At 44.0% G+C, this 18,515-nt stretch overlaps 1 protein-coding gene across 4 annotated transcripts in view; it reads left to right on the top strand.

Annotated features, from left to right (window-relative positions):
* lmbr1 (limb development membrane protein 1) overlaps positions 1-18,515 on the top strand; it is a 261,948-nt gene that overhangs the window by 48,286 nt on the left and 195,147 nt on the right. For 3 of the 4 annotated variants that reach the window (XM_085987540.1, XM_085987538.1, XM_085987539.1), the window contains 2 exons: positions 15,780-15,819; positions 17,881-18,020. In XM_085987540.1, coding sequence (XP_085843666.1) covers positions 15,780-15,819; positions 17,881-18,020 — 180 coding nt within the window. Of the gene's footprint in view, positions 1-15,779; positions 15,820-17,880; positions 18,021-18,515 lie in introns of those variants that run through there. The other variant, XM_085987541.1, reaches the window with a different exon arrangement.

Here is an 18,515-nt window from a genome sequence, read left to right as displayed (position 1 = left end):
TATTTTGTCACATTCCTCCTCGGTACTAACTATACCCCCCAACTTGGTGTCTGCAAATTTTGAAATTGTACTTCTGATTCCTGACTCCAAATCGTTTCTGTGCACCATGGACAACAGTGGTCCCAGCACCGATCCTTGTGGAACACCACTTCCCACCTTTTTCCAGCCTGAGTAACTACCTTTAACCCCGACTCTGTTTTCTGTTTTGTCGCCAGCTTGCTATCCATTCTGCTAATTGTCCCCTGACTCCACATGCTCTGAGGTTGGTCATGAGTTTACTGTGGGGTAACTTATCGAAGGCCTTTTGAAAATCTAAATCTATTACATTACCCTTGTCTACTCTTTCTGTTACTTCTTCAAAGCAGTCAATAAGATTGGTCAAGCATGACCTTTTTGAAATCTGTGCTGACTATAATTCTTTGTTTCTAGATGTTGTGTCCATATAAATGTGAGCAGAATGGTACTTTTCTGCCCTTTTACAGCTGTTGTTTTTGCTTTGGATGGGTTGAATTAAGTGCTTAGCGTTAATCAAACCCAGTACAGCGACTGCCAAAGGTTTGCTTTCCCAGTTGCCATTCTGCTTGATTTGGGCACCATATAAATGGAAGTGGGACTGTCTGGTTTAGAAAACTGACTCTGCAATCCATGAAGAGTTTTTTATTTTTTATTTTTGTTTGGTTTTCATTTTTTGTGAGTGAAGCTCCTTTCTAGCCATTCAAGGGAACTTTGCCACTTTTATTCCCGAGTGTCAGCAGCATGTGACGTGATTAGTTGCAGAGAAATGCTCTCTCTCCCCTGCTTCAGCAATGTACTTTAGTCTAAAATAAATCCCTTACTGGGCAATAGGAATTTTTCTGTTTCTTGTTTTAACCGTCCTTGTGGTTGCTTTAATACTGCCAATTTAGTGTTCAGATTTACACCTGCACTCGCGAGGAACTGGGTCTAACCTATTTTCAATTCTGTGTGGGAGAGGGAGAGAAACTGCAAATGCTGAAAAGCAGAAGTTGTTGCAAGTATGCAAATAGCTCTTCTCTCTCCACCCTCCATTCAGCAGTTTTCTCCTCAGTATAGGCGAATAAAGTAATATTGCATTTTTTGTGATTTAAAACTGGCTTCATACCAGGATACAAGCAGGCTGAGTATATGATGCAGGCAGATTGCGCTAAATTTTCCTGTGCCTGGGCTTGCCCTATCCACAATGCTTCACACCCCTGAGCCTGCTTTAATTCTTCGAGAAATTGCTAACATAGCAGGCAATTTCAGAAGCCTAATCCCAGTGTTAACAAACCTATTCACGACCACGCACCCCCCCCCTCCCCCGCCCCACATACACGAGTGCAACCAGCCCTATGACTCCACAATGCTGCTGCACATTGGGACCCTCTGCATATATGCTCCCACACCATCATATCTCCTCCTTGTGTGGCTGAACTGTTGGCCATCCCCTCTCCTTCAGACCATTGCATCCTAAACCCTTCATGTTCATTTTTTTCAATACACGCTTATGAAATCTGGGCGTCGCTGGCAAGGCCAGCATTTATTGCCCATCCCTAGTTGCCCTTGAGAAGGTGGTGTGCTGCCACCTTGAACCGCTGCAGTCCGTGTGGTGATGGTACCTGATGGGAACCTGAGCAGGGAGACAGAGGAAAGGGAAACAATGATAGAAGCAAAAGACAGGAAGGAGAAAAACAAAGGTGGCAGTCAGAGAAATCAAGTGTTTAAATCAAACATGGCCACAGTAAATAATAATTCTAAAAGGTCTAAGAGTGTTTAAAAAAAAAAAAAAAAAAAAAACAAGCCTGAAGGCTTTGTGCCTTAATGCAAGGAGCATTCGTAATAAGGTGGATGAATTAGCTGCGCAAATAGAGGTAAACGAATATGATCTGATTGGGATTACGGAAACATTGCTCCAGGGTGGCCAAGGCTGGGAACTCAACATCCAGGGGTATTCAATATTCAGGAAAGATAGGCGAAAAGGAGGTGGGGTAGCATTGCTGGTTAAAGAGGGGATTAACACAATTGTAAGGAAGGATATTAGCTCTGATGATGTGGAATCTGTATGGGTAGAACTGAGAAATACCAAGGGGCAGAAAACGTAAGTGGGAGTGGTATATAGACCACCAAATAGTAATGCGGAGGTTGGGGATGGCATTAAAAGGGAAATTAGAGAAGCGTGCAATAAGGGCACAGCAGTTATCATGGGTGACTTTAATCGACATAAAAATTGGGCTAACCAAATTAGTAACAATACTGTGGAGGAGGAATTCCTGGCGTGTATACGGGATGGTTTCCTGGACCAATATGTCGAGGAACCAACAAGAGATCAGGCCACCTTAGACTGGGTATTATGTAATGAGAGGGGATTAATTAGCAATCTTTTTGTGCAAGGCCCCTTGGGTCGGAGCGATCATAATATGATAGAATTCTTCATTAAGATAGCGAGCGAAGTAGTTGACTCAGAGACCAGGGTCCTAAATTTAAATAAAGGAAACTACGATGGTATGATGCACGAGTTGGGGAGGATTGGTTGGGGAATGTCACTCAAAGGGTTGACGGTGGATAGGCAGTGGCAAACATTCAAAGACCGCATGGATGAACTACAGAATTTGTTCATCCTAGTTTGGCATAAAAATAAAACAAAAAAGGTGACTCAACCGTGGCTAACAAGGGAAATTAGGGATAGCATAAGATCCAAGGAGAGGACATATAAATTGGCCAGAAAAAGCAGTAAACCTGAGGATTGGGAGCAGTTTAGGATTCAACAAAGGAGGACAAAGGGATTAATTAAGAAGGGGAAAATAGAGTATGAGAGTAAGCTTGCTGGGAAAATAAAAACTGACACTAAAAGCTTTTATAGATATGTGAAGAGAAAAAGATTGGTGAAGTCAAGCGTAGGTCCCTTGCAGTCAGAATCAGGGGAATTTATAATGGGGAACAAAGAAATGGCAGACCAATTAAATACATACTTTGGTTCTGTCTTCACAAAGGAGGACACCAATAACCTCCCAGAGATGTCGGGGAACATAGGGTCTAATGAGAGGGAGGAACTGAAAGAAATCAGTATTTGTAGGGCAATGGTGTTAGGGAAATTGACGGGATTGAAGGCCGATAAATCCCCAGGGCCTGATAATCTACATCCTAGGGTACTTAAGGAAGTGGCCCTAGAAATAGTAAATGCATTGCTGGTCATCTTCCAAAATTTGATAGACTCTGGAACAGTTCCCATGGATTGGAGGGTAGCTAATGTAACCCCACTATTCAAAAAAGGTGGTAGAGAGAAAACGGGGAATTATAGACCGGTAAGCCTGACATCGGTAGTGGGGAAAATGCTAGAGTCCATTATAAAAGATGTAATAGTAGAGCACTTGGAAAACAGTGATAGGATCGGACAAATTCAACATTGATTTACAAAAGGTAAATCATGCTTGACTAATCTACTGGAATTTTTTGAGGATGTAACTGGTAAAATAGATAAGGGAGAATCAGTGGATGTGGTGCATTTGGACTTTCAGAAGGCTTTTGATAAGGTCCCGCATAAGAGATTAGCGTGTAAAGTTAAGGCACATGGGATTGGGGGCAAGGTATTGACTTGGATGGAGAACTGGTTGGCAGACAGAAAGCAAAGAGTTGGAATAAACTGGTCTTTTTCCGAGTGGCAGGCGGCAGTGACTAGTGGGGTACCGCAGGGATCGGTCCTTGGACCCCAGCTATTCACAATATATATAAATGATCTAGACGAGGGAACTAGATGTAATCTCTCCAAGTTTGCAGACGACACAAAGCTGGGTGGGCGTGTGTGCTGTGAGGAGGATGCTGAGAAACTCAGTATGATTTGGACAGGTTGGGTGATTGGGCAGAAGCATGGCAGATGCAATATAACGTGGATAAATACGAGGTTATCCACTTTGGTGTCAAAAACAGGAAGTCAGATTATTATCTGAATGGCAATAGATTGGGAGAAGGGGAAGTGCAACGAGACCTGGGTGTCCTTGTGCACCAGTCGCTGAAGGTAAGCATGCAGGTGCAGCAGGTGGTTAAGAAGGCAAATGGTATGTTGGCCTTCGTAGCGAGAGGGTTCGAGTACAGGAACAAGGATGTCTTGCTGCAGTTGTATAGGGCCTTGGTGAGACCACACCTTGAGTATTGTGTGCAGTTTTGGGCGCCTTATCTGCGGAAGGATGTTCTTGCCATGGAGGGAGTGCAGAAGATTCACCAGGCCGATACCTGGGATGGCAGGAATGATGTATGAGGAGAGATTGGGTCGATTGGGCTTATACTCGCTGGAGTTTAGAAGAATGAGAGGGGACCTCATTGAAACTTATAAAATTCTAACAGGACTAGACAGACTAGATGCAGGAAGGATGGTCCAGGACCAGGGGTCATCGTCTAAGGATAAGGGGTAAGCCATTTAGGACAGAGATGAGGAATTTCTTCACCCAGAGAGTGGTGGACCTGTGGAATTCTCTACCACAGAAGGCAGTAGAGGCCAAATCATTAAATATATTCAAGAAGGAATTAGATATATTTCTTAAGGCTAAAGGGATCAAGGGATATGGAGAGAAGGCAGGGACAGGGTACTGAGTTTGGATGATCAGCCATGATCTCATTGAATGGCAGAGCAGGCTCGAGGGGCCAAATGGCCTACTCCTGCTCCTATCTTCTATGTTTCCCACAGTGCTGTTAGGTAGGGAGCTCTAGGATTTTGACCCAGCGACGATGAAGGATCGGCGATATACTTATAAATCAGGATGGTGTGTGACTTGGAGGGGAACCTGGAGGTGGTGGTGTTCCCATGCGCCTGCTTCCCTTCTCCTTCTAGGTGGAAGAGGTCGTGGGTTTGGGAGGTGCTTCCGAAGAAGCCTTGGCGAGTTGCTGCAGTGCATCTTGTAGATGGTACACACTGCAGCCACGGTACGCCTGTGGCGGAGGGTGTGAATGTTTAATGTGCTGGATGGGGTGCCAAGCAAGCGGGCTGCTTTGTCCTGGATGGTGTCGAGCTTCTTGAGTGTTGTTGGAACTGCACTCATCCAGGGAAGTGGAGAGTATTCCATGACACTCCTTACTTGTGTCTTGTAGATGGTGGAAAGGCTTTGGGGAGTCAGGAGGTGAGACAGTTACCACAGAATACCTAGCCTCTGACCTGCTCTTGTTGCCACAGTGTTTATGTGGCTGGTCCAGTTAAGTTTCTGGTTAATGGTGAGCCCCAGGATGTTGATGGTGGGGGATTTGGCGATGGTAATGCCATTGAATGTCAAGGGGTGGTGGTTAGACTCTCGCTTGTTGGAGATGGTCATTGCCTGGCACTTCTGTGGCACGAATGTTACCTGCCACTTATCAGCCCAAGCCTGAATGTCGTCCAGGCCGTGTTGCATGCGGGCATGGACTGCTTCATTATCTGTGGAGTTGCGAATGGCGCTGAACACTGTGCAGTCATCAGCGAACATCCCCATTTCTGACCTTATGTTGGAGGGAAGGTCATTGATGAAGCAGCAGAAGATTGTTGGGCCAAGGACATAGCTGCCAGACTGGGTCTGCGACAGGTGTAGAGGGAAAAACCTACTTGATCTCGTCCTCACCAATCTACCTGTTGCAGATGCATCTGTCCATGACAGCATTGGTGGAAGTGACCACCGCACAGTCCTTGTGGGGACGAAGTCCTGTCTTCATGTTGAGGATACCCTCCACCGTGTTGTGTGGCACTACCACCGTGCTAAATGGGACAGATTTCGAACAGATCTGGCAACTGAAAACTGGGCATCCATGAGGCACTGTGGGCCATCAGCAGCAGCAGAATTGTATTCGACCACAATCTGTAACCTCATGGCCTGGCATATTCCTCACTCTACCATTACCATCAAGCCGGGAGATCAAACCTGGTTTAACAAAGAGTGCAGGAGAGCATGCCGGGAACAGCACCAGGCATACCGAAAAATGAGGTGTCAACCTGGTGAGGCTACAACACAGGACTACTTGCATGCCAAACAACGGAAGCAACATGCGATAGACAGAGCTAAGCGATCTCACAACCATCGGATCAAATCAAAGCTCTGCAGTCCTGTCACATCCAGCCGTGAGTGGTGGTGGACAATTAAACAGTTAACAGGAGGAGGAGGCTCCAAAAATATCCCCATCCTCAATGATGGTGGAGCCCAGCACGTGAGTGCAAAAGACAAGGCTGAAGCATTTGCAACTATCTTCAGCCAGAAGTGCCGAGTGGATGATCCATCTCGGCCTCCTCCTGAGGTCCCCAGCATCACAGATGCCAGTCTTCAGCCCATTCAATTCACTCCACGTGATGCCAAGAAATGGCTGAAGACACTGGATACTGCAAAGGCTATGGGCCCTGACAACATTCCGGCAATAGTACTGAAGACTTGTGCTCCAGAAGTAGCTGCGCCCCTAGCCAAGCTGTTCCAGTACAGCTACAACACTGGCATCTACCCGGCAATGTGGAAAATTGCCCAAGTATGTCCTGTCTACGAAAAGCAGGACAAATCCGACCCGGCCAATTACCGTCCCATCAGTCTACTCTCAATCATCAGCAAAGTGATGGAAGGTGTCGTCGACAGTGCTATCAAGCGGCACTTACTCAGCAATAACCTGCTAACTGACGCCCAGTTTGGGTTCTGCCAGGGCCACTCAGCTCTTGACCGCATTACAGCCTTGGTCTAAAAGAGCTGAACTCGAGGTGAGGTAAGAGTGACTGCCCTTGACATCAAGGCAGCATTTGATCGAGTGTGGCATCAAGGAGCCCTAGCAAAACAAGTCAATGGGAATCAAGGGGAAAACTCTCCATTGGTGGGAATCAAGGGGAAAACTCTCCATTGGTTGGAATCATACCTAGCGCAACGGAAGTTGGCTGTGGTTGTTGGTCATTCATATCAATCACATGACATCACTGCAGGAGTTCCTCAGGGCAGTGTCCTAGGCCCAACCATCTTCAGCTGTTTCATCAATGACCTTCCCTCCATCATAAGGTCAGAAGTGGGGATGTTCGCTGATGATTGCACACTGTTCAGCGCCATTCAAGACTCGTCAGATACTGACGCAGTCCGTGTCCATATGCAGCAAGACCTGGACAACATTCAGACTTGGGCTGACAAGTGGCAAGTAACATTCGCACCACACAAGTGCCAGGCAATGACCATCTCCAACAAGCGAGACTCTAACCATCTCCCCTTGACATTCAATGGCATTACCATCGCTGAATCCCCCGCTATCAACATCCTGGGGGTTACCATTGATCAGAAACTGAACTGGACCAGCCATATAAATACTGTGGCTACAAGAGCAGGCCAGAGGCTGGGAATTCTGCAGCGAGTGTCTCACCTCCTGACTCCCCAAAGCCTTTCCACCATCTACAAGGCACAAGTCAGGAGTGTGATGGAATACTCTCCACTTGCCTGGATGAGTGCAGCTCCAACAACACTCAAGAAGCTCGACACCATTCAGGATAAAGCAGCCTGCTTGATTGGCACTCCATCCACCACCTTCAACATTCCCTCCCTCCACCACCGGCACACTGTGGCTGCAGTGTGTACCATCTACAAGATGCACTGCAGCAACTCGCCAAAGCTCCTTCAACAGCACCTTCCAAACCCGCGACCTCTACCACTTAGAAGGACAAGGGCAGCAGACGCATGGGAACATCACCACCTACAAGTTCCCCTCCAAGCCACACACCATCCTGACTTGGACCTGTATCGCCGTTCCTTCACTGTCGCTGGGCCAAAATCCTGGAACTCCCTTCCTAACAGCATTGTGGGTGTACCTACACCATATGGACTGCAGCGGTTCAAGAAGGCGGCTCACCACCATCTTCTCGAGGACAATTAGGGATGGGCACTAAATGCAGGCCTAGCCAGCCAGCGATGCCCACATCCCATCAATGAATTAAAAAAAAGCACTGCCCTGAGGAACTCCTGCAGCGATGTCCTGGGGCTGTGACGATTGACCTTCAACCACCACAACCATCTTCCTTTGTGCTAGGTATGATTCCAGCCATTGGAGTGTTTTCCCCCTGATTCTCATTGCCTTCAGTTTTACTAGGGCTCCTTGATGCCAGACTCGGTGAAATGTTGCCTTGTTGTCAAGGGCAGTCACTCTCACCTCACCTTTGAAATTCAGCTCCTTTGTCCATGTTTGGACCAAGGCTGTAATGCGGTCGGGAGCCGAGCGATCTTGGCGGAACCCAAACTGGGCATCAGTGAGCAGGTTATTGGTGAGTAAGTGCCGCTTGATAGTACTGTCGATGACACCTTCCACCATTTTGCTGATGATTGAGAGTAGACTGATGGGCGGTAATTGACTGGGTTGGATTTGTCCTGCTTTTTGTGGACAGGTCATACCTGGGCAGTTTGCCACATTGTCAGATAGATGCCAGTGTTGTAGCTGTACTAGAACAGCTTGGCTAGAAGCGTGGCTAGCTTTGGAGCACAATTCTTCAGCACGATAGCCGGATGTTGCTGGGGCCCATAGCCTTTGCTGTATCCAGTGCGCTCAGCCGTGGAGTGAATTGAATTGGCTGAAGACTGGCTTCTGTGATGGTGGGGGCCTCTGGAGTAGGCGATACGGATATAAATGAGTATTTATTTGAAGTAATACAAGTTTACCCAGGTCATTGCTACGTTTATGCACCCCCCTACCTGTCTTGGGACTTTTTTCCCTTTCTTCCCACAACTCCGGGCTTCTCATCTCCTCCAACCCCACCCCCAGTGCTGCTATATCGTGGCATCTGTTTCCCACTGCTACCAGATCATAGTATTGTGTGGCTGTAGGTGTGGAGGGCGTTGGGGATCCTGATGCTCCGTTCCATCATAACTATATGGACAGGCTTGATGGACAAGCTGATCTTTTCCTGTCCATCATTTTCATATGTTTGTATAACTAAATGAGCTATTCTGTACTAAAAATGTAATTTGACTTATTCAATCATGGTGAAACAATGGCCTGATGCAGTGTATGTTCGTGTGAAGCAGTCTGTTCACCCATTCACCTTGAGCATTGCCCACAGGACATCTGCTGGTACAATTTGTTTTTGATTGACGTGTAGGCACCAATATAGGGTATATACACTGCATATATCTGTTGCAAAATTAACGAAATGGCCTCTATCTGCACTGGGGTTTCTGTGATTTCTGTGAAATCGGTTTGCTACCACATTTTACTCCATTATGAGGAAGTTGCCGTGCATTAACCACTTCTGTAGCAAAATGCCTTGTTTAGTTGTTTGCTGTGATTGCAGAAATAGTAGCTTCGTCCGTAAATTTAATTTTCTTTCGTGTAGAGATGGAAAATGGCTTAACTTTGTATTTTTGTGTATTAAATTGTTCACAAGTGGAGTTGACTGTAGTACTCATTTCCTGGCTGTGGGTGCTGCTGCAGAGCTACTCGCTTTCCAAAATTAAGTTATTGAATGCGATTGTGCTCAAAGACGTTAAGAGCCAAGTAAAGTTGTTGAGTTCTCTATCATTGCACGTCATGCTTGGTCACAGTTCCACTTCAATAAAGGCAATATCAAATAAATCTGCTTACCGTAGACTTTTCTAAATATAAAAACTGAAATCTGGTAAGTAGATTAAAATAGAATCTTAATGCTGTGGAGCATTGTTGTGCCATTTAACTTTCCCAGAATCGATTGTTACAGCTTATGTTGGTGCGACCTGTTTAAAATTGCAATGCTTCTCAATAAACATTTAAATTTAGCACCAACTAGGTCATGCGTCAAGTGACGGGACAAAAACGGTGTAAGCTCCTAACATCTGGGGTTGGAAATCGATCACTTGAATAAGTGAGAATTTATGTAAAAATAGGTTGGAAAAGTCTTTTATTCTCCGATGAACTGCAACCGATTTGAGGCTTGTATGTGGACTTAATTGACAGTATTTCCATTCTGGAATAAGTTTTAATCTTTTCACCTCTTGAATTGGTGAATTATTTTCTTAGTCATTTTTGTTTTTTTACTGACGGGTACTTGGGCTAGAATGAAATTCTGACTGCTGATGTGTTTTGTGTGCAGTATGCGTTGGTAGGATAATGAAGTATGGTATGAGAAAAGGCTATTTCCTGATTTCCCCCCCCCACCACCTTCACTCCAAAAGCCATAAACAGTTTGCCCTATCATGGATTCTACCCAGCTCACTCAGCATATTGCGAGGCAGTTAACCCCAGGAAGGTGAATATCTTTAAAGGTGTTTATATTATAAATATTGGTTTAACACTGGTTCCTGCTGAGCGTGATGTCGGGTTGGCAGACCCGAGTTGTAACACTGGCACCACGGTGTCTAGCTGAGTAAACTGAGCACGCTCAACATGCCTGCATCTGAAGACTGGTTAAATCATATGGTCATTAAAGAACTGATTGTCTTGGCACCCTGGCTAAAAAGTTTCCAGGCGATGCACTTTTGACTTTTTTTGCTTTGCACTGATTGTAGTATTGCTGTAGCTGGTGTGAAACCGAAGTGCTCTGCGAATACCACCTGGGCAAGGTCTTGCACTGCTTATCTAAATGCAAGTCGCATGGCTTCACACTCTCGTTCCTCTGTACAGTTTGGATCAATACAGTAACAGTTTTCATTCTTTAATGTAAGAAATGTTTGAAGACGCTTTGCAGAGGGGTAGAATAGTTAGAGAAAAATAGGAATGGATAAGGGAACGGACACTGAGCCATACAGCTGGAAGGGTACTTGATGACTTGGTCATAAAGATAGGTTTTTAGAAGGTTTTTGTTGGTGGAGATAGAAGAGGTGAGGCGGAGAGGTTTAAGGAGTGAGTTCGAGGAGGGCTGAGGGCGTCAGTGGTGGGCAGGGGTGTATGATCGGCGCAAAAGACCATAGTTGTGGGATATCGGTGTCAGAGGGGTTCTGAGGCTAGAGGAGGTTGTCGAGGTATGGTGGAACAAGGCCCGAGAGGAATATGAATTTGAGGCTTTTAAATTTAATGTGTTGATTGACTGAAAGCCAATGTAGATCAGCAAGGATGCAGATGACTTTGTTTTGGACGAGTTGAGTTTACAGAAAATGGAAGGCCAGCAAAGGCATTAGAAGTGTCGAAAGCATGTATCAGGGTTTCAGCACTGGGGCCGACATCGGTACGGATGTGGGCAATGGTAAGGAGGTGGAAATAAGCAGTCTTAGTAATTCTTATGATGTAATGTTTGAAGCACAGCACAGGGTCGAATAAGATGCCAAGGTTCCACGCAGTCTGGTTCAGTGTGAGTGAGTGGCCAGGGAGGGGGGTGGAGTCCATGGCAAGGGAGGAGAGGTTGTGGAGAGGTCCGAAAGTAATGGCTTTGATATTCCTGAATTTACCGTTTGGAGATAGTTGTCAAGGAAGGTTTTCAGAATACAAAATGAAATGTCAGTGTTTCTTGCCAGGTATCTGCGAAACATGCACTTAAAATATATGCTATTTGTCATCTCTGATATTTCCTTTGCTGAAATATATAGGGTGTGACTCCTCAAAAAGCAAATTGGATAGTATCCAAGAACACACCTTGAGGGCTGTGTAACTGGATTTAAAATGATCCATATGCTAATTGTACACAGTACACAGCTTGGAGTCGCTGCAGCCAAAAGTTCTCGTGTTGAAAGAACCTGCATTTATACAGCGCCTTCCATGGCCTCAAGATGGCCCAAACAATATACTTCATAGTCAATTATGCACTTTTTGAAGTGTCGTCAGTGCTGCCATGTAGGGAATTGCAGCACCCAAATTGTACATCGCAAAGTTCAGCAAATAACATTGAGATAAATGAGCAAAAAATACTCTTTAGTGATGTTAGTTGATGGATAAATATTGGTAAGGGCACTGGGAGTACTCTTTTTTGAATAATGGTATGGGATATTTTACATCCACCTTTTTGAGTGCCAACAGTACCTCGGTTTAACGTCTCATCTGAAAGATGACGCCTCTGACAGTACAGCACTCCCTCAGTACTGACATGCCAGCCTATATTATATTCTCAATCCTCTGGAGTAGGGTTTGAAATCTCAATCTTCTGATTCAGAGGTGAGTGTGCTACCTGAGCCAAGACTGACACCTTACAAAAGGTTTTTTGTGAATTATATAAAGAATGAGACGAACTTCTCTCTCTTTCAGTGGCCAACATCATGTGCTCAATTTTGCTCACTTAATTATTTTAAAATTGAACTTTAATGCACTTGAGCAAGATCAATACCGTCAATGTTAAATGATCTGTGAATGTAACCTTGAATTCCTTTTGTGCAAATTTTTATCCAGCAATAGCAGAATAATATTGAAAGACTTTGACATTTTCATAATTTGCAATTTAGTTTTACGTTGCATTTAGAATACTACCAATGACATTTTAGCAGTCCTTCAGAAAATGTTTTTTTTTTAATATTCGTTCCTGAGATGTGGGCGTCTCTGACAAGGCCAGCATTTATTGCCCTTGAGAACCTTCTTGAACCGCTGCAGTCCATGTGGTGAAGGTACTCCCACAGTGCTGTTAAGGGAGTTCCAGGGTTTTGACCCAGCGACGATGAAGGAACGGTGATATATTTCCAAGTCAGGATGGTGCGTGACTTGGAGGGGAACTTGGAGGTGATGGTGTTCCTGTGCGCCTGCTGCCCTTGTCCTTCTAGGTGGTAGAGGTCATGGGTTTGTGAGGTGCTGCCAAAGAAGCCTTGGCAAGTTGCTTCAGTGCATCTTGTAGATGATACACACTGCAGCCACTGTGCACCGGTGGTGGAGGGAGTGAATGTTTAAGGTGGGGATAATCAGCGCAAAGCTGATTGTGAAGAATAAATATTTTCTACATAACTGTGTGCCATTATTGTTAATGATGCCCAGTTTGTTCTCGCCTTAATTTAATAATGTTCCTTGTTGGTTCTCTAAGGGTTTATAAGTTGCACATAAGACTGCAAACTGATGAGCATGTTGGCCTGATTTCAGCACAACTCCCTCAGGGAACCTTACTCTTCCATTTCATTCATTCACTGAAGGGATAGCTAAATTTGCTTTAGGGATGTTTTTGTTTTTCTAATATAATTAAATATGATTTGATATTAATTTGTGTAATGGACTATGTAAATGCTCATTTAATTTAAATGCCACACTGCCCATTTCAATCAAATCTGCTTCTACAGGTGGAAACTTCTTTCATGTGTGTTCTTCACTGCATTTCATTAAAGGAAAAATATAAGCAACAAGTAGATATACAGGAAACTTTGTGATATCCGGCACCGACGGGACTGAGCTGTTGCCGATCTAGCAAAACTGCCGGACAAACCAGCGTTAATGTTGAAGCATACGGAGACTTGCAGCTCCGCATCTGGCAACAAACACTGTTGCTTAGCAACAGCTTCTAAACAGTCGGCCGTACCTTGGAAGCGTCTCTGTAGCTTAGCAACAGCTTCAGAGACTTTCCAGAGCCTGACTGTTGGGGGAAAAAAAAGCCACGAGAAGAAAAAAAAACTTAACAAAACGGCTCCTGATTTCTGCCGGTAGATCGAGGTTTCCGGACATACAACCTCCGGATAAACCAAAGTTTCCTGTAGTGTCAATTCAACAAATTCTCACCAACTCCTTCAATCACTGGGCCTATTTTATTTGTCATGGTGAACAGATTGTAAAAGCTTCTATAGGTATGTGAAAAGGAAAAGTCTGGCGAAGGTAAATGTAGGTCCTTTACAGTCAAAGTCGGGAAAATTTATAATGGGGAATGAGGAAATGGCAGAGAAATTAAATAAATACTTTGTTTCTGTCTTCATGGAGGAAAACACACACAACCTCCCAGAAATACGAGAAAACCAAGGGTGTGGCGAGAATGAGGAACTTAGAGATTATTATTAGTAAAAAAAAACCAGTACTAGCAAAATTAATAGGACTAAAAGTCGATAAATCCCAAGGACCGGATGACCTACATCCTAGGGTTTTGAAAGAGAATTGAGATAGTGGACGCATTGGTTGTCATCTTCCAAAATTCTATAGATTCTGGAACGGTTCCTGCAGATTGGAGGATAGCAAATGTAAACCCGCTATTTAAGAAAGGGGGGAGAGAGAAAATGGGGAACTACAGACTTGTTAGCCTCACATCAGTAGTTAGGAAAATGCTGGAATCTATTATAAAGGATGCAATGACTGGGCACTTTGAAACTAATAGTAAGATTGGGCAGAGTCAACATGGATTTATGAAAGGGAAATTGGAGTTCTTTGAGGATGTAACTAGTGGAGTAGACAAAGGGGAACCGGTAGATGTGGTGTATTTGGATTTTCAGAATGCCTTCGATAAGGTCCCACACAAGAGGTTGGTGAACAAAATTAGTGCACATGGAACTTGGGGTAATATACTAACATGGATTGAGAATTGGTTAACAGACAGAAAACAAGGAGTAGGGATAAACGGGTCTTTTTCAGGATGGCAGGCTGACATAGTGGGGTACCACAAGGATCGGTGCTTGGGCCCCAGCTATTCACAATCTATATCAATGAATTGGATGAGGGGACTAAATGTAACATTTCCAAATTTGCTGCTGATACAAAGTTGGTGGCAGTGTCAGTTGTGAAGAGGCTTCAAGGGGATCTCGACAGGCTCAGTGAGTGGGCGAGAACATGGCAGATGGAATATAATGTGGATAAATGTGAAGTTATCCACTTTGGTAGAAAAAACAGAAAGGCAGAGTATTTCCTAAATGGTGAAAGATTGGGGAATGCAGATGCTCAAAGGGATCTGGGTGTCCTTGTACATGAGTCACAAAGTGAATGTGCAGATGCAGCAAGCCATTAGGAAGGCAAATGGTATGCTGGCCTTCATTACAAGAGGATTTGAGTACAGGAGTAAAGAAGTCTTACTCCAATTATATTGGGCCTTGGCGAGACCACACCTGGAGCACTGTGTACAATTTTGGTCTCCTTACCTAAGGAAGGATATGCTTGCCATAGAGGGAGTGCAACGAAGGTTCACGAGATTGATTCCTGGGATGGCGGGACTGTCGAATGAGAAGAGATTGAGTAAACTAGGCCTGTATTCTCTTGAATTCAGAAGAATGAGCGGGGATCTCATTGAAGCATACAAAATTATTACAGGGCTTGATAGGGTGGATGCTGGGAGAATGTTTCCCTTGGCTGGGGAGTCTAGAACCAGGGGCCACAGCCTCAGGATAAAGGGTAGGCCATTCAGGATTGAGATGAGAAGAAATTTCTTCACACAGAGGGTGGTGAATCTTTGGAATTCTCTACCCCAGAGGGTTGTGGAGGCTCAGTCATTGGGTATATTCAAAACAGAAGTCGATAGATTTTTGACTAGTAAGGGCATCAAGGGACATGGCGATAGGGCCGGTGAATGGAGTTGAGGCAGAAGATCAGCCATGATCTCATTGAATGGCAGAGCAGACTCGAAGGGCCGAATGGCCTACTCCTGCTCCTATTTCTTATGTTCTTATTTTCTTCTGAAGTTATAACTTTACTGTTGGCTTGTTAGAACTCCTTTTGTAGGCTTTGAAGTAAGATTGTGATTGTAAGTAAAGTAAATTGAATGGTTTCAATCTAGCTTCTAATATAAATGATTTCACTTAACTATTCTAACAAAGACATGCATTTGTGATCAACATGTAACTATTCCAGTTCAGATCAAAGGTCCATGATGTAAAACATTAACCTTACCTTCCTCTCTCCATGGATGCTGCCTGATCTGCTGACTGTTTCCAGCATTTTCTGTATTTATTTCAAATTTCCAGCATCTGCAGTATTTTAATTTTTGTCACTACTTCTGTAGTGCACAGTAAATTTGTTGGTGAATTTTTCTTTTTGTTTTACAGATGATCATGAGGATGAAGATGCTATAGTGAACAGAATTTCGTATGTATTTAAACCAAATATTTCACAGTTCTGCCCAGATCTCCCCTTTGCTGCCATGGTGTCACTTTAGCCGGGAGGGTGGGGCTCAAGTGTGCTTCATCAACCACATCTACATTCAGTGATATTGTGTGATCCAGCAGATAGCTCCGTCCTTTATTTCACTTCTGTTGAACATAGTTACAGATCATCTTGGCAGGGACAACAGCAGCAAATGCAATGCAGCTCACTTAGTCCAAATAAATCTTAAAAAGTCATCCTGCAGCAGATCATAGAGTGGCTGCTAGAGCAGAGGCGAGCGAGAGGAGGATTAGTTAGTTGAGGATGAGATCAAGCTTCGACCAGATCTGTGAAAGGGGATGAAACTTATGTGCTGATGATGACAAGTGTGCACCTATACGTATTTGAAAACCTTGCTATTTACCATAACGAATAAACCATATAACTGTACCCAGGCAAACTCAGCATCCCAATTTCTGTAACCTCCTCTAGTCCTAAAATCCCATCGCCCCCGAACTCTGGCACCTTGTGCATCCACACTTCCCTTTGTCACCATTGATGGCTGTATCATGATTTGCCAAGACCCCACACTTTGTAATTCCCTCCTTTCTTTCTTTGTCTATTATTAAAGAACTTGCATTGTGGCCAGATTTTAGCATGCTTCTCGAGAGTTTCAATACTCTCCAGATTCCGACTGACATTTCCATCAATTGTCCTGTTACCCACACCCAACAAAAATCTGTCGATCTCAGCCTTGAAAATTTCACTTGATTCAGCATCCACAGGGTGGGGGGGGTGGGGAGGTGGTGGTGGGATGGTGGGGGTTGCGGGGGGGGGTGGTGCGTAGGGGAAGAGAGCTCTACATTTCCACGACCCTATGCGTAAAAAGTGCTTCCTGATATCGCTCCTTTAATCGCCTTGCTCTAAGTTTATGATTGTGCCCTCTTGTTCTGGATTCCCCCACCAGAGGAAATTGTTTCTCTCTATTGAATACAAGCCAAGTGTATACAACCTGCTCTCATAATTTAATCCTTTAGTCCTAATAGCATTTTGGTGAACCTGCGGTATACTTCTTCCATGAAATTTGGTGCCCAAAACTGAATTCAGTACTCCAGATGGACTCTGTACAACTGAAGCATTACTCCCCTCATTTTAATATTCCAACCCCCTTGAGATGAAGGCCAACATTCCATTAGCCTTTATTTATTCCCTATTATTGAGGGCGAGGGAGTAAAATCAAACAAAGCCAAATAACAACTGAGGCACTGAGGTTTCTTTCTTTTCACTCTAATTCCTTTGCCCTACCCTTCGATTTTATAATTGGGGCTATGATTTGTACGTCGAATCTTAGAATCTTACAGCATAGAAGGAGGCCTTTCGGCCCATCGTGCCTGTGCTGGCTCTCTAAAATAGCTTTCCAACTAGACTCGCTCTCCTGCTCTTTCCCCACAGAGCTGCAAACCTATGTGGAGGTTAACAATTGGAAGAATGCACAAGACTCATGCCAGATGTGATTTAAGTTCCTGTAGCTCTCTTTAATCGCAGGTGATAATGTCAGTGAAACCTTTAATGCAACTTTTTCACTTAAATCAGCAACAGGACAAAATATACCCACATACGAGTGTTCAGTCTGCTGAAAACTGTACAATCTTTACAATGACCAGTTCTTTTACTTAAGTATTCCTTACGAGAAATATTATGATATATAAGGGGACACAGAACATGAGGGCATGAAATATAATTAAACTATCTTGGCTGTGTTTGGTGCCCCCAGGTAAATGGCCGTAAGTTCTGTAGGAAATCGTAGATATTTTCCACACTGTGACCTTGCTAATTAAACTTTGTTTAAAAAGAAACTAAATTCTATGTAAATTTTAATGCACTTTAAATTGCCATTGAAAGTGATGTGTTGGCTGTGAAGATGAATCTAGTACTTTTACATTGGCTGGAGATAGAAAACATTGATTTAGTTGGGGCTGTTGTGTGGCTTGATGATCTTTTTGTTAGTTGTTAGCTGAAAAGTTATAATTATTCCTTTTTGATGTTTTTGACTTTTTTTTCCAGATTGTACCTATGCACATTTACTCTGGCTGTTTCAGCTGGTGCAGTCTTGCTGTTGCCATTTTCAATCATCAGCAATGAGATCCTGCTTTCTTTCCCACAAAATTACTACATACAGTGGCTGAATGGTTCATTAATTCATGGTTAGTATATTTTAATTTGTTTCTCATAATATCTGAAAAATCAATGTTACGGCAATGACAATCTCCTCTCCACTCCATCCTCCATAGCGCAAGTATAGAAGTCTGTGTCAGTTTATATATTAGTCAGTGATGGAATCAAAGAATAGTCCAGCACAGAAGGAGGTCATTCGATCTATCGAGTCTGTGCCGGCTCCTTCCAAGAGCAATCCAGTTAATCCCACTCCCCTGCTCTTTCCCCATATCCCTGCAATTTTTTTCTCCAAGTATATATCCAATTCCCTTTTCAAAGCTACTGTTGAATCTGTTTCCACCACCCTATCGGGCAGTGCATTCCAAATCCTAACCACTCGTTGCATGAAAAAGTTTTTCCTCATGTCGGCTCTGGTTCTTTTGCCAATTGCCTTCAATCTGTGCCCTTTGGTTATCGGCCCTTCAGCCATTGGAAACAGTTGCTCTTTATTTATTCTCTCTCTCAAAATTTTGGCTCTTGTAATC

The sequence above is a fragment of the Somniosus microcephalus genome, chromosome 5 (assembly GCF_052327205.1).
Source record: "Somniosus microcephalus isolate GS21.2 chromosome 5, FLI_Smic_1.0, whole genome shotgun sequence".
Lineage (NCBI taxonomy): Eukaryota > Metazoa > Chordata > Chondrichthyes > Squaliformes > Somniosidae > Somniosus > Somniosus microcephalus.
Note: the sequence above shows the minus strand (reverse complement) of the source record. Positions and strands in the feature narration are given on the sequence as shown.